At 46.9% G+C, this 23553-nt stretch overlaps 8 protein-coding genes across 8 annotated transcripts; 4 read left to right on the top strand and 4 right to left on the bottom strand.

The window, feature by feature from the left end:
- Window positions 1-23: 23 nt before the first annotated feature.
- Window positions 24-1340, bottom strand: RhiXN_03283 (Retrotransposable element Tf2 protein; the record flags this gene model as incomplete). Its single annotated transcript, XM_043323100.1, has 2 exons — window positions 24-346; window positions 395-1340. 2 exons carry the CDS (start codon window positions 1338-1340, stop codon window positions 24-26), a joined length of 1269 nt encoding a protein of 422 aa, XP_043178596.1.
- Window positions 1341-2472: 1132 nt separating this feature from the next.
- Window positions 2473-7259, top strand: RhiXN_03282 (Retrotransposable element Tf2 protein; the record flags this gene model as incomplete). Its single annotated transcript, XM_043323099.1, has 3 exons — window positions 2473-3800; window positions 3824-6887; window positions 6927-7259. 3 exons carry the CDS (start codon window positions 2473-2475, stop codon window positions 7257-7259), a joined length of 4725 nt encoding a protein of 1574 aa, XP_043178595.1.
- A 558-nt stretch (window positions 7260-7817) lies between these two features.
- RhiXN_03281 (Reverse transcriptase (RNA-dependent DNA polymerase)) lies at window positions 7818-8792 on the bottom strand (the record flags this gene model as incomplete). Its single annotated transcript, XM_043323098.1, has 1 exon — window positions 7818-8792. The coding sequence occupies one exon, from the start codon at window positions 8790-8792 to the stop codon at window positions 7818-7820; it is 975 nt and encodes a 324-aa protein (XP_043178594.1).
- Window positions 8793-9588: 796 nt separating this feature from the next.
- Window positions 9589-10362, bottom strand: RhiXN_03280 (Retrotransposon-derived protein PEG10; the record flags this gene model as incomplete). The annotated part of the gene is made up of 1 exon (XM_043323097.1): window positions 9589-10362. One exon carries the CDS (start codon window positions 10360-10362, stop codon window positions 9589-9591), a length of 774 nt encoding a protein of 257 aa, XP_043178593.1.
- Window positions 10363-10509: 147 nt separating this feature from the next.
- On the bottom strand, window positions 10510-14355 carry RhiXN_03279 (uncharacterized protein; the record flags this gene model as incomplete). The annotated part of the gene is made up of 10 exons (XM_043323096.1): window positions 10510-10946; window positions 10996-11011; window positions 13056-13213; window positions 13270-13327; window positions 13382-13429; window positions 13490-13502; window positions 13563-13738; window positions 13798-13886; window positions 13939-14002; window positions 14059-14355. 10 exons carry the CDS (start codon window positions 14353-14355, stop codon window positions 10510-10512), a joined length of 1356 nt encoding a protein of 451 aa, XP_043178592.1.
- Window positions 14356-14807: 452 nt separating this feature from the next.
- Window positions 14808-15155, top strand: RhiXN_03278 (uncharacterized protein; the record flags this gene model as incomplete). Its single annotated transcript, XM_043323095.1, has 2 exons — window positions 14808-14989; window positions 15050-15155. 2 exons carry the CDS (start codon window positions 14808-14810, stop codon window positions 15153-15155), a joined length of 288 nt encoding a protein of 95 aa, XP_043178591.1.
- A 704-nt stretch (window positions 15156-15859) lies between these two features.
- RhiXN_03277 (uncharacterized protein) lies at window positions 15860-16722 on the top strand (the record flags this gene model as incomplete). The annotated part of the gene is made up of 6 exons (XM_043323094.1): window positions 15860-16051; window positions 16135-16209; window positions 16277-16318; window positions 16378-16455; window positions 16506-16574; window positions 16636-16722. 6 exons carry the CDS (start codon window positions 15860-15862, stop codon window positions 16720-16722), a joined length of 543 nt encoding a protein of 180 aa, XP_043178590.1.
- A 3750-nt stretch (window positions 16723-20472) lies between these two features.
- On the top strand, window positions 20473-22011 carry RhiXN_03276 (reovirus sigma C capsid domain protein; the record flags this gene model as incomplete). The annotated part of the gene is made up of 10 exons (XM_043323093.1): window positions 20473-20766; window positions 20828-20891; window positions 20942-21030; window positions 21090-21232; window positions 21287-21299; window positions 21365-21418; window positions 21479-21539; window positions 21595-21743; window positions 21801-21866; window positions 21916-22011. The coding sequence occupies 10 exons, from the start codon at window positions 20473-20475 to the stop codon at window positions 22009-22011; spliced, it is 1029 nt and encodes a 342-aa protein (XP_043178589.1).
- Between the last annotated feature and the right edge of the window lie 1542 nt (window positions 22012-23553).

The following is a 23553-nucleotide window of genomic DNA, read 5'->3' as shown; positions in this document are numbered from 1 at the left end:
AAGCGCCCACCTCCTCAACGTCCTTACAGACGTCTAGGACAGGTTTTGACTGGTAGTCCATGTAGCTTCCATACATGGGTGACAAATAGTTCTGCCAGTCCTTTAGCAGTGACCTTTTTTGAAGTGGGAATAAAATGGCCAAATTTGGAGAAAGAGTCAATGACCACCAGGATTGCATCATGTCCCTGTGATTTGGGGAATGCCATGATAAAGTCATAGGAAATTGTGTGGAAAGGGAAAGGGGGAACTTCCAGAGGCTTCAAGGCAATAGCTGGAACACAGGCTTGCCAATTGGCTTGGCAGATGGGGCAGCATTCCACCCATTCCTTGGTAGAGGACTTCATGCCTGGCCACCAATAGTTTCAGCCTAGTAGTTCAAGAGTCCTCTGCTGACCTGGGTGACTGGTTAGTGGGGAGTTGTGGAATTCCCTGAGAAGGTGTTCCTTCAAGGCTTCTGAATCTGGGACTACTAATTTCCCTTGGTACCATAGGAGGTCCTCTTCCCAGTCATAATCCCTATATGCCTTTCTAATGGAAGGGGGGGCATTTTCTGCATCCTCTGTTAGAAATTGGATGATGGTTTCCAGAGATGGGTCTTCCCTCAATTTGGAACGGATTTCTGTAACAATCTCTAGCTCTTCTTCTGATGTATTTGCAAAGACCTTGGCAGGGAGCATGATTTCTGGTTCCTGGGGTTCTTCCATGTAGTCAGATTGTCTGGACAAGGCATTGGGCTTTCCTGATTGTTTCCCTGGGCAGTAATGGATTTCAAAGTTGAAATTGCTCAAGAAGATCTGCCATCTAGCATGTCTGCAATTGAAGGTTCTTGCCTGCATCCAATACTCCAGGTTCCTATGGTCTGTGAACACCTGTACTGGCTTATCCATAGCTTCTAGGAAGATTTGCCATTCCTCCAGGGCCTTGATGATTGCCAATAATTCCTTATTGTGCATGTCATAGTTGGCTTTGGCCCCCAAAAAGGATTTTGACATGTAGGCTACTGGGTGTAGGCGGTTATCCTGTCCCCTCTGGCTGACAATTGCCCCCATTGCTACCCCTGATGCGTTGGTTTCCAAGTAGTAGGGGAGTTCTGGGTTAGAATGAACAAGTACTGGTGCCTTGGTTACTAAAGACTTGAGCTCCTGAAATGCTTCTTCCTCTGGATTTCCCCATGACCAGGGGGTTTCCTTTCTTGTGAGGTTGTGTAGGGGACATGCTACTGTGCTGAAGTTTGGGATGAATTGGCAAAGATAGTTTATGAATCCCAAGAATGCTTGGACCTGCTTGACTGTCTTGGGTTGGGGCCAGGATGTGATGGCCTCAATTTTCTTCTGATCCATCAAAAATCTGGAGGGGGATATGACAATACCAAGGTAATTGTCGTAGACACAGTCGATACCAGGGAATTTATTCCCATTTTCTTGATTTTAAACAAAGGCAAACGGACGACTTTTTCGATCACGTGACTTCGGCGCTTATATCATACACTAAGCGCCGAGCCACGTCCCCATCTGCGCTTACCTCAGCATACGTAGCCACCTCCACCTGATGACATCACTATGACACGTCAGTGACACGTATGCATGAGTAAGGCCGACTGCGGATCGGGGTTCTTATTTGTTATAGTATTGCATATATTGTATTTGTAATTAGTTCACCCTTGTAATATATAAGAGAGGCCAACCGACCATGGTAACACCCAGGTCGATTACCTCTTGTCGCATCCCACCACTGTACGAGGGCCTTAAGCCCAGTAACCTTACTTAGTCACTCAGCCCACACCGCCTTAAGCGGCTTCCCCGTTGTAGTTACATTGCCGGTCATTGCCCTTACGGCCTTGATCACTGTAGTATAGCCGGTCGTTGTCGTAGGATAGCTTGCCGTTGCCTTACGCAATTCTCACTTAGTCTTACCCGGCCGCAAGCGCCCGCCTCCTCGACATCCTTACAGACGTCTAGGACACTAGGTAATCAACCTTACGTTGGTTGCAAACCGTTCTGCACCCTACCCTACTTAGATCCAACAAACAAGAGAGCCTCCTGTACTAGTACGAGGGAAATCAGGTGATTGGACTTGCCTTTCGCTGTTAATAATCAAACCAGCGTCGGTCCCACCTAGTACCAAATTACTACAAGGCAGACAGGTCTTAATTGTCCGCATACCCCTGGTCATTGCACCCTCTACCTGCAACCTTAGACAGTCAATCCACCCGCTTGCAGTAAACCTGCTCCACATCACGCCCGCTCACGGCTGCTGATTGGCTGAAAGGACTGTCCAACGCTAGGTCGGTTGAGACAAAGGTTTAGCGTTCAAGTAGTAAAGCAACCTATAAGTCCTGATATAGGCACCCTTGGCTACATAGCCCCCACTCTTCCCACATTGCCCATCATTACCTCCCGCACCCCCTCTTGCGCTTCCTCCCGCGCTTCCCAGCGCACCGCTTCCCACCAAGGCCGTTCCTATCCTCATGAAATGGCAACCCGCTCCCGGAGCACCGCTCGTCCCCCGTCCCCTCTTGATCAAGGAGAGTTGGGACCCGCTATTTTGGCAACCGCCGATGAGCCAACAAGCCTCGAACCCGAGGTCTACAGGGAAATATCCCTTGGACAAGCAATCTCCCTTATCCTGGGATTGCAAAATCAAATCCTCCGACTCGAGCGGGAACTTGAGGAAACAAAGGAAGCAACAAAGGAAGCCCAAGACTGGATGGGCGCAGTTGATCAAGCCCTCACTTGCATTGAGGCTAGGGGTGGAGCCCCCACACACCAGAAGACCGGAAACCTCCGGCAGTCAAGGCCACGCCCAGGCCCCTATCCAAAACCAACACCTTTTCCAGCGCCTAGTGCGCCCCTCATCTCCTGGGCCGCCCCCTCCAAAGCTCCCCCTGCCTTTGCACAACCAACTCCCGTCCGGGCTCCCCCACGAGTCCATACTCCCCCTCCGCCTTCGCCTATCCGCCTCCGCTCCCCTCAAATCCCACAACCAGCGGTCCCTGTAGCCGCTTATCAAGCCCCTGTCAAGGTAGACCACCCTGACGCCTATACGGGGAAAATAGGGAACAAAGCCCGCCAATGGCTCACGCGGATGTTGGCATGGGTACGTCTAAACCAAAGGATGTTCCCAACCAATCAGGAGGTCCTGTCATTCCTCCTGATGAATATGAAGGACGTGGCAGGAGCATGGGCCCACCCCCATCTTGACCAACTAGGGTCCCACAGGGCCCTAATCCAATCGGTCAACGACTTCAGGACGGAGTTCTTGGCTGCATTCGGCAACCCGGATGCTACGCGAGCCGCTGAGCGGCAAATCACCCACCTCACTCAGACAGGCACCTGTGCTGAGTATATTACAAAGTTCAGAACCATTGCTATGGACCTGGACTGGAATGACGCCGCCCTTTGTGGGCAATTCGCACGTGGCCTCCACTGGGAGGTCAGCCGCCTCATTGCCACCCAAGAACGGTGCCCAACCACCCTCCTGGAGCTGCAGAACGCGGCCCTGGTCATCGATAACGCCCTCCGTGAGGAGCGCGCCAGCCACCCGCCTAAGGGTAATAAGTCTGGTTCCTCCACTACCACCCCCAATAGGGGGGCGAGTACTGGCCAACAGGCCACAAGACCAGAGCGCCTCTCCAGCGACCCCAACTTTGTCTCCAAGGAGGAGCGCAACCGCCGCAGGGCTGAAGGCCTCTGCATCAAATGCGGTAAGGCGGGCCATAAATTTGCGGAATGCCGCACTGGCTGGAAAGCCACACCCAAGGAGGAAGGTGTCAAGAAGGAAGCCGCCAAGATTGGCAAAGAGTCTGGACCCAAATCGGGAAAAGACTAAGGGTACCTGCTGCCGCGCGCAAGGACCCCAAGGACTCTGGGCTTATTGAAATTTGTAATATATCGAATAGCATCAATAGAATTTCCCCACTCTTCACAATTTCAATTAAGCCAGAGAAACAAGCGGACCCACTAGAAGTCCTGATAGATTCAGGCGCTACATCATTGTTCCTTCACCCTCACACCGCAGAGCTACTCCGCCTACCCCTAATAGACCTCCCTCAACCCCGTACCGTAACCATGCTCGATGGGTTGAGCCCCCAGGCTGGAAAGATTTGGAAGAAGGCCCACCTAACCTTCCTATTTGATGGCAAACAAATGACGGAAACCTTCCTGATTTGCAACACCGGATCACACGCCGCCATCCTAGGAATCAAATGGTTAGAGGCCCACAACCCTGAAATTGATTGGAACTCCCGTACCCTCTCTTTCCCCCACACTCCACCAGATCACGCTGCTATTGCCAAGGAGGAGGAAGCTGATAAAAATCCTCTTGAAGGAGTACCCCCTGATTACCACCAGTACGCCAAGGTATTTGGGGAAGAAGAATTCAACAAACTTCCCCCGCACAGGCATTACAACATTGCCATCGAACTCACGGAAGAAGGCCCACTTAATTCCCCGTTGTACAGCATGACTGATGCCAAGTCTGTCACACTCAAGGACTGGCTTAGGGACAAACTCAAGGCTGGAAAAATCCGCCCCAGCAAATCGTCGATTAGCTCCCCTGTCATGTTTGTCCCCAAAAAGGATGGCTCCCGTCGCCTTGTAGTTGACTACCGTTGCCTCAATAACCGGACTAAAAAGAATGTGTACCCATTACCCCGTCCTGATGACCTCATGGCCCAGCTCCGCGGCGCCAAGGTATTCACCAAGCTAGACTTACAATGGGGTTATAACAATGTCCGAGTCAAGGAAGGAGACAAGTGGAAAACAGCTTTCCGCACCAAGTACGGCCTATACAAATCCCTGGTAATGACTTTTGGTTTGACAAACGCCCCCGCTGCTTTTCAACACTTCATGAACAAATTGTTCAAGGATCTATTGGACGTATGCGTCATCATATACCTAGATGACATCCTGATTTACTCCAAGGATGACGCATCCCATACTCAGCACGTCCATGAAGTTTTGCGGCGCTTATTAGAAAACCAACTGTTCTGTAAGGCCTCAAAATGTACCTTCCACGTCACTTCCGTGGAATACTTGGGAATCATTGTGTCGGATAAGGGTTTCAGTTTGGATAAGCTCAAAATCCAGGCAGTACAGGAATGGCCTATTCCTACCAAGGTTAAGGAGGTCCAATCCTTCCTTGGGTTTGCTAATTTCCTTCACCAATTTGTTGCAAACTTCAGCCACGTAGCACGTCCCCTGCATAACCTGGTAAAGAAAGACACACCGTGGAAATGGGAAGAAAAGGAACAAGCCGCCTTCCAAGGGTTGAAAGACGCCATTACCAACGCTCCGGTACTTTGCCACGCAGACCCCACCAAGCCTTACTTCCTTGAAACGGACGCATCCGGCGCAGCTTTGGGATCCATACTTAGTCAACGTCAAGAAGATGGCCGGTTACACCCACTGGGTTTCCATTTGGAGTCATTCAAGGGAGCAGAACAGAATTATGATACGCACAACAAGGAATTACTTGCGATCATCCGTTCCCTTGAATACTGGCGTATTTTCCTGGAAGGGACAGTCCACCCAATCACGGTCTTTACGGATCACCGGAACCTAGAATACTGGAAGGAGTCAAGGACCTTTAACCGTTGTCATGCACGGTGGCACCTACTACTAGCAGGATACAACTTCCAAATTGTGTACCACCCAGGCAAACAATCCGGCAAACCAGACGCCCTATCCCGCCAATCCAACCATGCTGACATTCCCCCTGCCAGCCAGACCATGCTACCAGATCCTGTTTTTGCCAACATAGCCGTGGTAACACCCGAGAAGGAGATCCAACGCCTGATCGAAGCCGCCCTAGACCAAGATGAATCCCTGGAGGAAATATTACAATTCCTCCAAAACGAGTCCAAGGCGCCCCCATCCATCAAACGCGCATTCAAAGATTACCAGATGGAGGCAGGACTTCTTTTCTACCAGGGCCAAATTGTGGTACCAGATGTAGGGACTCTGAGAACGGACCTTCTTTGGATTTTTCATGACAGCCCCTTAGCCGGCCACCCGGGAAGACAACGGACGCTAGAACTACTGTCCTGTAACTACTACTGGCCAGGCATCCGCGCGGACACCTACTGGCATGTGGATTCCTGTGAAACCTGCCAACGAATAAGGAAGCCAAAGTACACCTCCATTCCCCCGCAGCCGCTCGAACTCCCAACTAGACCATGGCAATACGTCTCCTATGACATGATTGTAGACTTACCAAGAGACGGGAACCACAACTCAATCCTGGTCATAGTGGATAGCTTCACCAAGTATGGGATCTTTGTCAAATGCTCCAAGAAGCTAAAAGCACCCGAGTTAGCGGAGTTGTTCCTGGAACACGTATGGAAACGCCACGGCATGCCGGAGAAGACTATATCCGACAGAGGAAGGGTCTTCAACAACAAATTCCTGCGGGCCCTGTACAAACGCCTTGGCATTGACCCACACTTCTCATTGGCGTACCACCCCCAGAGCGACGGACAAACAGAACGGGTCAACCCCTCTATTGAACACTTCCTCAGAGCTTATTCAGGGATCAATCAACGGGACTGGGCTAAATGGCTCCCTATGGCGGAGTTTGCATACAACAATGCCGTACACAGTAGCACGGGTAAAACCCCCTTCAAAGCATTGTATGGATGGGAACCTACCTTAACCCCATCCAACGTACCTACAGACGTCCCGGAAGCAGATGACCTTGCCCAAACAATGGAAACCCAATGGAAGGAAGTGGAATCCGCCCTCCGGCAATCTAAGCAACGAATGATAGCCGGAGAAGATGGGAGCCCAATAGAATTCGAAGTCGGAGAAGAGGCATGGCTTGATGCCAGGAACGTGAACCTCAAAACCCTGAGCCCAAAGCTAACGGAGCAACGCCTAGGGCCGTTCAAGGTTACCAAAAAAATCTCCGACCGCGCTTATTGACTTGAGCTACCTCCAACCATGCGCATCCACAACGTATTCTACGTAGGGCTCCTGTCTAAAGTCAAAAGGGATGATAAACGCACCTTCGAAAATTGCCCTCCACCGGTCACCGTGGATGGAGAGGAAGAATATGAGGTTGAAGGGATCACGGACATGGAAGAAAGGGGCGGGAAATGGTTCTTTAGGGTAAAATGGAAGGGCTATGGATCAGAGGAGAACACTTGGGAACCAAGGGAAAACCTCAAAAACGCCGAAAAAATCCTAAAAAATTTTGAGAAAGAGATGAAAAAGAAGGCCCTCGGCGCTGCCAAGGCCCTTAGAGGGGGGGCAGTGTTGTAGACACAGTCGATACCAGGGAATTTATTCCCATTTTCTCGATTTTAAACGAAGGCAAACGGACGACTTTTTTGATCACGTGACTTCGGCGCTTATATCATACACTAAGCGCCGAGCCACGTCCCCATCTGCGCTTACCTCAGCATACGTAGCCACCTCCACCTGATGACATCACTATGACACGTCAGTGACACGTATGCATGAATAAGGCCGACTGCGGATTGGGGTTCTTATTTGTTATAGTATTGCATATATTGTATTTGTAATTAGTTCACCCTTGTAATATATAAGAGAGGCCAACCAACCATGGTAACACCCAGGTTGATTACCTCTTGTCGCATCCCACCACTGTACAAGGGCCTTAAGCCCAGTAACCTTACTTAGTCACTCAGCCCACACCACCTTAAGCGGCTTCCCCGTTGTAGTTACATTGCCGGTCATTGCCCTTACGGCCTTGATCACTGTAGTATAGCCGGTCGTTGTTGTAGGATAGCTTGCCGTTGCCTTACGCGATTCTCACTTAGTCTTACCCGGCCGCAAGCGCCCGCCTCCTCGACGTCCTTACAGACGTCTAGGACAGTAATCAACCATTGTGACATGGAAGTGGCACCTGGACAATTTGCAAAACAGCTGGTTCTTCATTAATTCCAATAGGACTTCTCTGACATGGGTAGGGTGGTCCTTGGGGTATTCTGAGAAGATGAGTATGTCATCTAAGTATATGACTACTGTAACATCAATCAGGTCCCTGAATAGATTGTTCATAAAATGTTGAAAAGCTGCTGGGGCATTGGTGAGGCCAAATGGCATGACCAGGTATTCAAATAAACCATATTTTGTCCTGAAAGCTGTCTTCCATTTGTCACCTTCTCTGATTTGTACGTTGTTGTAACCCCAACATAGGTCTAGCTTGGTGAACAGTTTTGCATGTCTGAGCTTGGCCATTAGGTCATCCTGTCTTGGTAGTGGGTAGATATTCTTGTGGGTTATGTCATTGAGTTTTCTGTAGTCTACTACCAATCTCAGAGAGCCATCTGCCTTTTTTACAAACATGACTGGTGCTCCTGCCAAAGATGTGCTAGGGCAGATCTTGCCTGTTGCCAATTCCTTGTCAATGTGTTGCTTCAGAGCTTTGGATTCTGCATTGGTCATGCAATATAAGGGTCCAGGGGTAAGCTTGGCATCTGGAAGAAGATATATGGCAATGTTGTATTCCCTATGTGGAGGGAGAGCCTTAAATTCCTCTTTGCCAAAGACCTTGGCAAACTTGTGATATTGTGGGGGTAGGTCCACCAGGGGATTTGGGTCAGATTCTTCCTCAGAGGCAATTTGAGCTTGTTTGGGAAATGTAACTAATCCCTGTTGCCAGTCAATGAGAGGGGCTTCTGTTGTGAGCCATGTCATGCCAAGTATAGCTGGAGTGTTGCCAATTGGGCAGACTAGGAAGGGAATAGAGTGGGTGTAGCCATTGGCTGAGACTGCAAGTTGGACCTGGTGCCAAATGCAACCAGTCTGGGAAATGGTACCATCTAACATTCTCACAACTTGTGGATTTTTGAGTTGGGTTTTTGGGATTTTTAGTTTTTCAATGTCAGAGCCAACAACTACCAGAAGGTAAAACCTAACAAGCTATTGCCTAATATAGGACTTATCAGCAAGTAGGGCCTAACAATGCTCAAGGGCAATTGCCAGGAAGGGGTAGGACAAGACCTAATACAGTAAGATGCACTATGCTATAAAGATAGCAGGGCTAGAGACCTTTGACAGGGACTGGTATGCTCTCAGGCAATACTCTTAAGTGTATGTCTTAGGGTAGTAGATGTGGGAAGGGGATAAGAGGTTGAGTTCTGAGGCTTAAGGCTCTCAGAACCCTCCTTATATATTCAACAAGCAGAGGGAATAGTACATACATGACCAAACACAATGACAAAGATAAGGTCACATGACCAAAGATAAGAAAGTCGTGATCACATGACTAAAGGTCATGTGATTAGATTACATAATATGCGCTCAGCGCTTAAATAGCATAAAGATGCATATATCCATAAACCTTCAAGAAAATAGCGCATATATTCACTATTTCTTTGACTTAGTGGATTCTAAAGGTGGTCATGCCTCTAGGGCATGACATTCAACAACAGAGGGGGAGATAAAGTTGGATGTTGCTCTGGAGTCTATCAGGGTTTTAATTGGTTCTGCTGGGGAATTTTAGATGTATAGATTGATAAATAATAGTGGCTTTTTATTTGAATCTAGACCAAGAGATACAAATTCTATACAACTATCTAAATTGTCCTTTTGGGAGTTGGGGGCTTGGCAGCAGTCCTTGACTTCAATCTTTTCCTGACCCCACATCTTTGGCCACCTTGGTGGATTCCTTGACAGTGGCTTTCCAGCCATTTGGGCACTGCTTGATCCCATGACCCTTTTGACTGCATTTAACGCATAGGCCAGTGGCACAACAACAATCCCTTTCCTCTGGGGTAACGTAATTGGGGTCCTCAGATAGGCAAACCCTGGTGGTAGTGGTGGATGTGGAGGTGGCCACAGTGGCCAGGGACTTGGCAGGCTGCTTCTTAGGACAATTCTCCTCATTTTCCCAACAAGTGTTATCAATTTCAATGGAGGCAGCAAAGATGGCCTCAAGCTTGTTGGGGATGTTGTCCTTTGTGGACAGAAGCTCTTTAACCTTCCAGTGAAGGCTGCATGTAAACTGAGCAATATATGCCTCCTTGTTCCAGTCAAGTTCCACAATGAGGTTGCAGAATTTGGTGACGTATTCTGCTGTGGAGGCGGTCTGGGTGAGGGTGGCAATCTTGCGTCTGGCAGCTCTTTTGGCATCTGGGTTGGCAAAGGCCTCCTTGAATTGGGCTGTTATGGTGGGGATAGTGGTAGGGGTGTTGATCTTGTCCTTGATGATGGTTCCAATGATAGGAAGGGCCCAATTGGCAGCCTTGTCCTCCATGTGGTAGAGGATCCACACAATCAATTGCTCATCTTCCTTGAACTGATCCCTATGTAGGGCTCCCCACAGAAGCATGTGGTCAAGCCATTGTACCACTTTGCAACCCCTGCTTTCTCCTTTAAAAGGGTTGGGTAACTCCATCTTGGGTTGTTTGATGTCCAAGCCCAAGCTGAAGGGAGTTAGGGTCCCCAGATCCCTAGTTGTTCTGCAAGGTTCCCTCTTGATCCTTTGGGGTTCCTCTCTTGGCTGTTCTTCTTCCAAGTTGTAGCCCACCATGTTCCTGATGGGTCAGAAGGGATCCTTGAGCCCAGGCCTAACCATTGCTGGAGTGTGGGTTTCCCCCCCTGTGTGGGTAGGAGGGGTGATAGGCCCAGTCAATGGGCCAGGCTGGGCTTGTCCTGGGCTTTTGGCCTTGTTGCCAAGTAGGTCAGCAGTTTCCTTGCATATGGCTTTAAGCTCTGTGAGCTGCTGGCCTTGATTTCTGATTTGGTCCTGCAAGGACCCAACTGTGGCTGTGAGGGCTGTGACAGCCTCAAGGAGAGTGGCTCTGGTTGGCTCTGGTTCCATTCCTGGCAGGTCTTGCAGAGTGGGAGATGGGTTGCAAGAGGGTGGTTGGGAGTTGGCTGCCACGGAACAACGGCTGGAGTGGCTGGTAGGACAGGAGTATGGGTGGGGGACGCCAGAGTGTGTGGATGGAATGGTGGAAATGGTGTAGGGGAAGGTGCCTGTGACAGGACTTATGAGCAGTTTTTCTGCAAGATGTCATTTGCTAACTCCTTGCATCAAGCAACTAGCATTGAACAATCCCTACAGCAAATCAGCAGATCTGGCAATTGTGATATGTGCAGGTTTTTTGCAAGCAGTTGTTTCAGCTGTCTAGGAGTGCTACTTGCTGTGTTCTGGCAAAGCATGTGGTATGTGGGCAATTGGACACCTTCTGCCTTATAGCAATTTGGTACTATCTGGGACTGACAACTTTTTGATTATTCTAGTTGAAAGGGGAGTCCAATCAGATATTTTCCCTTGTGCTAGTACAGGGGTGCTTCTTGTTGTCAATCAAGCCTACAGAAGTCAATTTTACAATGTTGTACACCACTGTAAGGTGGGTACTTGCTAATAGGGCAGGCACTTAAGGCTGTACTACTACTGACAAAGTTTACATAATCTAACTAATAGGCTATACTACTGTCACTTAAGGCAACCTACTGCTAACTACTGTTGACAATGGGGGCCTTAGGCCTGGGAGGTGTGGTGAGTTAGGTAAGGGAACTACTGGGGGCCTGCTACTTAGCTGGCTGGGGTGCCTCCTCAATGGATATGAGATGAGGTAAAATTGACTTGGGATCTCCAAGCAATTTTCCTGCAGTATATATAGACAACTGTCAACTAATTACATGGTCTGTGCTTGTGTGAAAAGAAGAGTCCATGTGCAATGAGAAGAGTGCTGCAGGCTGTGCAGAAGTGTGGATTTCTCCTAAGTGCCCTTGGCACAGTATCTTGGCGCGGCATCTCGGCATAAATAAGCGCCGAGATCACGTGATTGAAAAAGTAAAGATATAAGTCTGTAAAAAATACTAAAAAATAGAGAAAATTCAGGCAATTCCAATGGTATCTTTCAAGGGAGTGTAACAGATATATTGTTGACTGTACCCCCAACTCCTGCAAAATGGTTATTTATCTGACCAAGCACCCATACAACAACAATTAACTTATATGTATCATGTATGTAAACAGCTGAGTATAATTTACATGTAATCCACATCTAGTCTGGTGCATCAGGACTGTTGCACAATGTTTACATGCATGGGACATATAAAACAGAACACAGCTAAACCACAAGGTCAGGTAGGTAAATATTAGTTGAAATTTTTACCTGCTGACCACACATAAAGGAAGGTATTCATGTATCACTCAGCTAAATTGAGCTGGTTCCCTTTTCTCTGTGCCACCCGCTTGCTTTGTCCTTGCTTCTCCTCCTTCACCCCCTCCTTGTCCTCCTGCTCATGCTTTTTGGGGGAGCTTGCTTGGTGGCGTGGTCCTGGTGGCTCTCCGGTTTGGCGTTCTGCCTCTCTGGTCCCCACTCCTCTTCTTCTTCCAATCCCCGCTGTTTATCTTACTGTCATAGTTTTTCCATCCCTCTCGCTGCACCGGCCCAAGGCCAAGTATACTAATTGCAATTAACACAGCTCTCGTACGTGGTTGTTGCTGAGGTTATCAAGACAAGATCCCGTTTCATCAAGCTACACTGTCAGATCTCGTCTCGTCTTGTCTCGGTCGTCTCTATCTCAACACAACACTAATGTTAGCTTGTAGGAAGCACATAATGAGCGCTCGGGAGCTCAGGTGGATTGTACAGAGTTGTGCTATGAGAGACCTACCACTACACGCCTGTCGAGTTAATGCAAATGAATCGATGCACAGTCATACTGCGGTTTATACATTGAGGCCAAACATAAGTTGTAGGAAATTGTTTCATTGACATATTTCAAAGGAGTCAATGCTATAAAGACAGATTTGGCGAGAGGATTTGTGTTTTGAATAGCTATTTGCGGTTCGCAAGCTCGGTTGCATATCTCTCCAGTCCCTCTTGAAGGGGTCCACACGTATCCCTGGCAAGCCTGAGTTCCGCTTTGAATCTCTGTATCGAAACAAAAACGCCACTATTAGCGAAATAATCCGACTGCGATGCACAAAACAATAATTCACCAGGTTGGTCTGCGCATTCATTCCACCTTTGAGGTACGTTTGAAACTGAACGCTCTGGCTACGAACCTACGTACATCGCGTTGGGCAAAGTGAAGAGCAATAACCCAAACCCCGGAATGTGAACTTACAGATGACCAAATCTCTGCAAACAAGAGAAGTTTCTCGCAGATCAAAGTAATACTCGGTTTGAGGCCGTCATACTCAGTTTTAAGGTGAGCAAGCCCTTGTTGCTTGCGGTTGGCATCTTCTAGTTTCCTTTGTTTATCGGCAAGGTCTGCAGCTTTTGCTATAACATTATACACATATAAATATTAGTGACTCCCAAAAAGTTCCTGTACGTACTTCTGCGATCTGCCTGGTAGGACGCAAGGACGGAACCAGAAACAATGATTCCAATGATCTATATAAATGTTAGAAAAAGGAAACTCCTTTACAAAAGAATCGCTTGGCTAACGTTGAGGAGAACGCCGGTGGCAACAAGGGCCGTCTGGGCATCTTTGATCTAGCATTAAAGATCGTCAGCCAAACATGCCTAAATGGTCACATGATGGATCCAGCGAACCTTGCCATCTAAACTATAGCCGCAATACTACAATCAATATATAGCAACGATGAGTGGGCAAAGAGATATTCACATTGTTATCTCATCTTCAAGATCCTTGATTTGTTGAGTCAACGCTTTGATGTCCTCCGCAATTTTGCTGCCTGTCTCTTCAATGAACCTATCCATCCTTCTTACAAAGTCTTCAATGTCCCGCTTGAGCCCGAGGAAACCTTGGTACATCTTAGTGGAATCTTCATGGTCCTCGTCCTACGGTATGATAACAGTTGACATAAAGAGTTGGTGGAAGTGGTGAAAATAGTACTAACAATGAATGACTGTAACTCTATTATACAATCTTCACGATCTTGAGCGGTCTGTACCTGTTCGACCATGTGGAGAAACACTTGGTCAAAACCTGTGCAAAGTATCAAAAAATAAAAGGAAGCTAATAAAATTGCTATACACACGCCTCAGTATAGCAACATTCTGGGACGCAACCCTTCGAGAATCATCAAGTAGTGTTATCCATCGCTGTAGACGAAGAAATATAAAATAATTGCATCGAAGAAAGGAGCGTGGAACTTTACTTGATTGTATTCAATCCACTGCGTGTTGTAATTGCCGAATCCAGGAAAGTCCTTCCCATACCTCGTATTCATGTCCGCAAAGCTTCGGGTTACCTTGTCGAAGGCTTTGTCGACTTCGTTCGCCCAGACTCCGGCTTGCCTCACGTTTTCTGCAAATTGGTTTTGCATTTGGCTGTCTCCGAGTTGCTCGATAGCAGCTGTAGCATATGCAATGACCTCCTCATCACTTGGACCGGACTTAGACCAAGCGGAGAGGAGATCATCGATGCTAGCAACGTTTTCGAACAGCGTGGCCATATTGAAGGGAAGAGATTCCAAGTAACAAAGGGGTTGGAATGGACGTCAGCTCGAAATTTATAGTACAGGATGCTTGATTTCGGAAGTATTTATATACAAAGAAATCTCTGCCTTGGTTGCGCTGAGTCTTACCACTCAGTTGGTGCTAAATGACCATAAATGAATTGGGGTTCTATTAGTTTCGTTACATTTGGGCTTCCAGGCAGCTCTGAAAACTTGTATTGCCACAACGGGGCGAGAGTATTTCGATCTAAAATAAGCCATGATGATTTCAGGGCTTGTCATAGTAAGGTAGATCTCTGGAAACTGAAGGAGACGACTCCGATTCCTAGTGGGGAGTCGGCGATTATTGAATAACCTATTATTGCTGAAGAGCGCGAATTCAATACATAGAATTAAGGGCGCGCAGAGGGCCACATGCATATTTGGCCCGAGGTTGAATAGGACTTAACATGAGGATTTCCGATCCTTTTGGGTCTGCATCTGACACAGGTGCAGATGCCCCACGGGCCCCAAAAACCACGGGAGCGCTTCGCGACTCGCTATTGTCGGCAGGCAATCCGGATCCGTCGAATCCTAACGAGGTCCCCCAAACTGAAGCACTCCAGAGCGCTCCAGAGTTCTTTGAGCCTCGGTAGAGTGAGCCGAGTTGAAGGAGACTGTGAAGAACACACTGTCCTGCCCAAGTTCTTAGTGTGTTGTTTGTGGTTTACTCGTCCGGAAATCAGAAGGAAATCATACTCGAAGAGGGATTCAATTATTTGATTCCCCCATATATTGCAGAAGATTGGCTTGAATGAACTGATACCAAACCAGTGGACATCCTCACATTCATTGACCGTTGAAGACGGAAACCGACGAGTACCGACAAGCACCCGTATGTACATCAAAAAAGTCACGAGCGCCCCGGGCCCGAGTGATATATCTCAAGCTACCTCGTTCTAGATCTTTCGATCAAAACCCATGACCACTCAAACATCGCATTTATTTCTACGGTAATAATGATCTCCGGAGATCTTCATACAGAACGGAAGAGCAGCCCTGTTTATCAATAAAACCCATTGACCACCGAGAAGTAGGGTCTTGATATTACAGCTATAGCTTTAGGAAGTTTAGGGAACGTCCTCAAATCGCTCTCCGCAAACCGAGTAATTTCGAACGACGTCACACTTGTCCCAGTTAGTTAGTATCAACTTCAGAGATACCCGGAAACATAAAGGAACAGGTACAGTCGATTGGATCAGTTGGGAGGAGCATGCATTCGGGCTGTTAATATCATACCGATGCGGCGGGAATCCTCATTCTATCTCTGCTCTGACCTGGGACCACACTAATCTAGATCTCCAACCCCCATTCGTAAGCTTTTTTCGGGGTCAAATCTTTTGCGCCGTCTCGCGCATGGTCTATCTAAATAGCCGGATCCGGAGGGAATGTAATATAAGAGTGGTGTTATCACCATACCAACAAGAGCATTCAACTATAGCCCTCATCGTTCACTTGAAAAATGTCTTACGTCTCCCCCTTCCTCAATCCAGGGCAGTACATCACAAACCTTAATAATCTTTCTTCTGAAAGCATTGCCATCGACGAAGGGGTGGCTCGTGCTGTTCGTGAAGCAAGAGAATTCTCTAATAAATATTCTTCCAATTTTTCTCATGCCGCTCAACTAAAAGACACGCTGGAGCAATTCGAACCGGTAAGTTGATTTCGAAACGAAGCACTCACCGGACTTGACTACCAATAAACACAGCACTGGACTAAATCTCTGCAAGATTCCAGAGATTGTGCGTCGTCTATGTCAGCCTGGTTAAGACGTTGAGTATACCCATTGCGTACCTACATGGTCCTTCTGAAGTATGTCCGTATTACAGGATTCGATAGTGTTTTCCTTAACTTAATCAACGATGTCGGATCTCAACAGGATGCCCAGGATGTCATTGCCGAATTTCAGTCCTTCTCAAGTGTCAGTGAATTCTTTTTCGTCTCCCCTTCCGGGCCTATTCCTCACTCCTTACTGAACAGGAGGAGCGCCCCACTAGCAAGTACCAGCTGGGTAGTACCCCTGGACCAAAGAAGGCATTTGAAGAAATTGAATCCTTAGTAAGTTATGTGTTAATGGATGGATTAATACTCTGAGCAAGCCTTTCTAGGCGGAAAGAGAGAGCAAGCATGTTAGTGATGTCCTACAAGACTCGAACGATTGGCATAAAGCTATTGCGGTATGCGCTATCCTGAATCCTGCTCACTGACCTAGTTATTAATTGGGCACCGTGTCATCAGGAGTTGAAAAAAGATTTGCCAAACGTTCAGAATGGGGTCAAGAAGATTGCAGATGCATTGGAGAAATACGCTACCAAGCTTGGCTGAAGATTAAATTTGGCAGCGAGCCAGCAAATATGCTGTAGTGCGGTTCGGCCACTTTGGGAGAAACTGTTCTGTGACAATACCTACCTTTACAAACCAAACATACATGTCATTCATAGCACAACTACAATTTGAATTGAATCAGGACGCATGTATGAGTGCACATATGAGAATTTCAGGTCGAGCGTCTGTGATCGGTTGCTTGAATCAATATAGAGTTTAAGAAATATAATTTCTATCATTTTTAATTACTGGTAGACACCCCCTCATAGAATCACGGTCCAATGCAAAAACAACTTGGTCTGGTATCCAGCCGCAATGCCTTTATTGTATTTGAGTCTGGAATCCACGCCATGACGGGAGTTACCTGACGCCTGGAATAGTAGAACTCACCGGACCTGCAGGTATACTTGATGCATATCATGTAATTGATACTCAACTAAATCACTGTTTTCCCTAGTCAGGTAACTTAATTCCGAGTATTCCAGAGGACCGTGGAGCTAATTGGTACCTTTTGAAGCAATAGGTGACTGTGCTGAGTAAAGGATTTACCGAGTTGGGAGTACGGAAAAGTGTAGAAATGAGACATCCCGCAATCGCATCATTGAAATTGCACAACCCTTATGAACATGGCTATGTGCATATCTAATGTTCCATCCACTTCATTGACGCAACATATCCTACTCTTGTTTTTGATTCCATTTGTCATGTTCTCGTCATAAAGTACACCCTTTCTGGAGTTGTAACAAACGGTAACGCGACCAGAGCGTTAACAATGGTGAGTAGAATAAAGGAATTTGATTCCACGGAGTCATTGGTAAGTAAATCTGGATCCACAATGTCACTCTGACTCTATAGAAGATGTTTATCAAGATTGGAGCACGTATAAGTCTCATGTAAATACTAGACGAGTTTAGTATACTCTGCGTAATCGAGTTAGCGAGACCTAATTAGATTAACCAGTAGCATACATGCGCATTAATGCGCAGTAAGTACGCGTCACCCTCTGTTGGTGACCCAAACGGTTTTTTCTAGGGTATATAAGGTGGCTCGTCAAGCCTCCTGTTAACTCACCATTATACTTACACTCTTACTCTTGTTTACACCTTGTATCTGGATAGCTAATCAATATATGTATAATTTCTATTTACCTATTTCTACAGAGTCACTAGGATTGGTTTTTGGTTGGATATAGCTATCTATATATAACTGGTATCATAGATTGCGATTTCTTACTTACATAACCAAACACAAAGGGTTGCTAGTAGTCGTTGTAGAGACAAATAGAAGAGGTACGATTGGAGGAGAATAAACAGAAGTTCAATAAATCAGTAATAGAACAGGAAAGAGCAAGTGGCACAAGTCCATATTACTACAAAGAATAGGGCCTAAATTTCAATTAAGGAATAGGACATGCAAGTGCCTTTAGATTGTGAATTTATTCGACGCGCCAACTTAAGGCCTCTAATTATTGGATGTACATAGACTTGATTTGCGACGAAGTCATAATAAACGACAAGTTATAACATACACTCGATATTGACGTTCAGAGTGAGGAAGCGCAAATAGAATAACTCTGAAACCAAACGCTTGTGTAGAGTGGGTGATCACGCATAATACAAGCACTGGGAGTGAGATAGCACACGAGTGTAATAGTATTTTTGTTTGTATTTTTATATATATTCTACAATGTTTTGAAGTCAGGCCCTATGATATGACGCAACTAATATACAAGAAAGCGGGTGTCAGTAAGACGGGGCATTCACAGGTGGTAAGTGTAACCAAGATCAGTAGATAGGACTGATGTAACTAAAAAAGCCTAAAAAGTGCGTAAAGATAGACCGGACAGGGAGACAAAAGAGACTAAAAGAAGATGAAGAGATGCCTGTTGACTACTGGAGAGCTCAGCGGATGAGGTCCGCAATGCGGGCGGCAGCTTTAACGTAATTGTATAAGTGGTCTAGCGCTCAGGTAACGGCGGACAAAGCATGGAGTGGGAGTTCACATACTATGGTTGCATCTCTATGAGGGCCCAAAGAACCGTGGAGCGCTCTGGAGTGCTCCAGTTTGGGAGGCCTCCTCGTTAGGATCCAGGGAATCTGGACTGCTCAGCGAGCACCTGGGAGCACTCCATGAGCACTTCCGAGCGCCATACAAAACGCTCCGGAGTGCTTGCCGTCAATACCAAGTCCCGGAGCACTCCCGAGATATTTAGGACCTTGTAGAGGTAGCTGAGGGTTTGCGCAAGGGCCGGAAAATTGGAGTTGAATTCCAAAGAGCACAGAGTCAAACACGATCCTTCAATATTGTGAGTGGTACTGTATTGCGGACTTTGGTCCGCAAGCCTGCGGAACACTGTTGTAAACAATTGGTAGATCCAGATATCCAAGAGCCGCAAGCTATAGGAATACTGCGGGGCACAGGAATATAGACATCATGAGACCCCAAACTACTATTGGGGTGGAAGTGATGACTATATCCGCCGAGGAGAAGTGTCCTAAGACAGCTTGCTCAAAGTGACCATAGACAGATCCTTCAACAAATGTGACTGGAACCGAACCATGGGCCACCACTGATCCCATTTGACAGTTGGCCTATTGGCGGGCCTGGGCTTTGACGCAAATGGTCGAGGGATGCAGAGCCCGAGTACTGATGGGGCTTTTGGGTCCACTTCGACTGGACTAGGTCACAATGCTCAACAAATCTTTGATGTGGCCAATTGTAAACTCCCCCCCCCCCCCAAAAGAAAAATCAATTAAATGCTTCCTAAACAAGTACAGGGAGATATTAACAGATAGATGTATAAAGTAATTCAGATGCTAGCCATGAGGTTGATGTGACTCCACGAATTCTAAAACTTCCAACAATGGCCTACTGGTACCAGTACTGGATAAAAGAAACGCTGGAATGTCAGTACAGCCCCATAACTGGTTATTATGTATGGGTATCCACGTGAGGCATTTGTGTCTGTTTGTACGTCTTTTATACATGGCCACCAAAAGCTTTTCATGTAAACCTCAGTTGCTATACCATAGACGAAGCTGAGGTACAGTACATATTTCCCTATTCCTTTGATGACATCTCATGCGTACCTGTAGGTTGTCTCACATTTACGCACAGAAAATAAAACTCGCTATATTATATTCCAGGCAGAGACTACTTTAAACCCAGCTCCTAAACACCTGCGCTTACGATGGGAAACAGCCGGATTAGATACAAAACCCCGAGCTCGGGAGAATCTTTGAATAGAAGCTTCCCGTATACGTAAATCCAAATATCTCTGGACTTCGCAGCACTCGTGAGAGCCGAAGCTCATAAAGTATACTGCTTAGGTGACTGAGCTGTGAGGGTGTGTCGTCATTCCGAGACAGCGAAGATCGAATTTTCTATGGGTTCCGTAAAGATGAGCATTTCGTTAATAGGAGTAATAAATTTTGGGTAGTTGACATCTTGTCCCCTCAAAATGGTGGTCCAGCTTAAAGAGCTAAAAGAACCTCACTGAACGAATCCTTGGATTTGGATCTGGGGTGCGTGGATCCAATGTAGGCCACCCCGATGGAAGTCTCCTGGTAACCCACCAATTATTGGCGAATGATTCATAGACAAACATAACTTCAAGCACCTATTTTGAGCTTCTTAAAAACGAGTGTATAGAGTATGAAGGCCCCACTCCAGGAGCTGTAAAGTTTCAACACACGTTTATAACCTAGCTGGATTGGGGCTGTAGTAGACGATCCCGGCTTCTTTTTGTCAATGGTACAGCCAAGCACTGCGTTATCCGTCGAGCAATGCCTAGAAATTTTACAACGATTAAAAACAGAAGGTTTGCCGGAAGAGGTACACAATGAACTCGTGGCAAATGCGCTAGCCATGCTTAGCGACTCGGACCAAGCTGCGAAGTTTGAGGAGAGCATAAAGGAGTCCGCTAGGTTAGCAAAGGATATTGATGATGTTTTTGATCAACAAGCCCAAATTCTACTTGCTGTGGGCATTATCGGATTCTGGCCTATATTAATTCTGTATTTTGAATGGATTGGTTTGAAAGAGGTGAAGTAATTATACATGGCCAAGCAATGCGCATTTTGCTAACTTGTACGGGCAACTGTAGCAATGGAGAGAGTGCCTGAGATTTTCTTGCGAAGTTGCATTGGACACAGCCGAGGTTCTGAAACGTAGGTTGACTTCATCACCGCAAGTCGTTTCCTTATATTGAACTACGCAGGCTTTGACCAGGTCTATCTAGCCCAGGTTGAGACTATCACATCAAATGAAGACCGTCTCAAAGCGATTGCTGCCATAGAGCCCTTTATTGTATGTTCAATCGGTTCTGAAAGATGATAGTGTATAACCTGCTTGGGCTGATGCTCTAGCTTGAGTTGGAGAGGAACGACAAGTCTGCGGAAATTTCCAGAAGATTTTTGAACTTAAAGCGCGATGTAGCTGCGTTTGGAGAGAGATATCTAATATCTGCCACGGCAGTGGTGGTCGTCCCACTTACGAGCGACATCAAAGCGTTGGTGTTGATTTGTGCCTTCTGGGATTTACTTATGCTGACAGCATACTTTAGCCTCGATGAATCGGTAAGACCTCCCTTCGTTCGGAACAATTTCGCTTATAATTCTTGCTCAAAACATGGGTTCGTCAGATCAAGAGTGTACGAGGTGCTTTTGGTGGCATTTTGGGAGGTAGGGTATTAGTAGTAAGTATACACATATACGAGCCATTATCGCAATCCCTGACCGATTGGCACTAATCCAAGGGACTTGGAGTAGCTGGCAGAGCCTCTCAAGTGATTTCTTCGCTTCAAGCCTATCGTCAAGGTGATTGAAACATGATAAATAACGTCATTTACACGGTTTGACACTTTACGGCCAGAAAAAATCGAAGCCCTGAGGAAGGTCAATCAAGTTACAGCAGGAATCAACTCACTGGTTGCGGAGCAGCCATCCTCCTTGTTATTTGAAGCGCCAAATATTGATCTAATGCTCGATAACCTCCTTACATTTGCCGAAATATGGTCTTCGGTAAACCTATTCTTTATTCGAGTATTCATCTTAGCATTCACAAAAACTCATCGCCAGGTACGAAACCAAAGCGTCCAATTTTGCGAACACTTGAAGGGAGGCCTAGAAGCGGCCACAAGTTTGGTGAGATCCTCTCCGCCTCCCCTGAATCTAGCATGAATATTGTCCGCAGAGGTTCAAAGCGGAAGTAAAACTGGCGAGGGAAGTCTGCACGCCATTGATGGAGGGCTTGATAGAATACAACAAACAGCTCCGGAGCTGGATGTAGATTGATCACATGAATGCATATACTAGTAGCCCCACTTTCGCCCTGACGACACCCGTAAGCTCGCCCTGCACCAACAACCTGCTCATTCTCTTTCTCAGTTGTGCTGTTGTTCTCTTTTACTTTGGGCGTTGTCCTGCTCTGTTTCATATAGAGTTTCTGACCCAGTCTTTATGAACAGTTTGCCTAGCTCGTATGTAGCTTCCGTTGTTTTATTCAATGAGCGTGCACTCCTAGGAAGATCGATCATATGAACACGAATATACGTGTGACTATACCTACCAATTCTAAGATTGCAGCGCCTTATGGAGGTCTACCATTCTAATCGACCGGTGGTAGGGAAGAGATGTATTCGTCTGGGAGCTAGGGCTGCGGAAGAACGATGGACATATACTGCTACCAAATCCAACGTCATGAAATTGCCCTCAATTTGTGGTAGATTAGCGTGGCCTATTCTCTATTATGGTTGATACGTTACGGTCCTGAAATTGGAGACTGAGTCACATTTGTGGTATTGACATATCGATTCTCTGCATCAGTCCGTCATTTCGGTTAATCTGAGCGACCGGGAGCTATCGACAAGGGCTAGCTCCACGACAGGCGAGCCAAGCTGGCACCAATCGAGTCTAAATCTTATACATTCCTCGGAAACCTGTCTCGGCCTCTAATCTCATGGCATCAACCGCTCCGTCAAACACCTTCATGGGTACACGAAACTACTGTGGTGTCTTGCGGCCAGATTTGATGGTGAGCGTGCCTACAGGTTCGTCACCTTTAAACACGTTGCGGTCTTCGACTCATTGAACATGAATTGTGAGTGTAGAGCGCATAGCCTATACGGTTACCCTCATCAGTAAACACGGACATCTACCGTAGACTCTGTAGACATCTACAGAGGTCTACAAATATATACAGAAGTCTAAGTTGGACATCCTGTTTTCCTGATGCTCAAGATTGAGGAACACTTACGAATGCTCATAATTCTAGTTGTGTTCCGTCCAGGTCATATTGCTTCGCAAACGGCATGGAGTATTTCGCACGAGTACCGGAACCCCTTCTCCGGCCATCAAGTATATGAATCCGATCGACTCTTAATAGAGAGCCGGAGTATTGATTCATAGACCCCTGAATATTATATATAGACTCCATTGGTAAAATGAGTAGCCCGAGGTCCCGGTAATCTGCATCAAAATCCGACCACCCGGATCCGAGAGAGGACGATGCACCGTGACGGGGCGCAGCGCAAAGGGTGGGAGCCAAGCCAAGCCTCAAATTTCGCCACTATGACGAGCCTCGAACAAGGACCATTACCTGGCCTTATACATGTGAAAAACCTCTCTCCGAACCTCTGGATTGTGAAACCAAAGTCTGTCCTTCGATAATTGGAGCCAGCACAATTGGGGCATCACTAAAAGCAGCCGAAGCAATCTATGAGGCAATAGTTGTGATAGCCGCCGGAAGCAATGCAAGCCTGGGACGGGACACGTCTGTACGGTATGATCAGCTGAGGGAAGGGGTATGATCAGCTGAGGGGAGCGGCACGAA

The sequence above is a fragment of the Rhizoctonia solani genome, chromosome 3, assembly GCF_016906535.1.
Source record: "Rhizoctonia solani chromosome 3, complete sequence".
Classification (NCBI taxonomy): domain Eukaryota; kingdom Fungi; phylum Basidiomycota; class Agaricomycetes; order Cantharellales; family Ceratobasidiaceae; genus Rhizoctonia; species Rhizoctonia solani.
The sequence above is the reverse complement of the archived record's forward strand: the minus strand, read 5'-3'. Positions and strand labels throughout refer to the sequence as shown.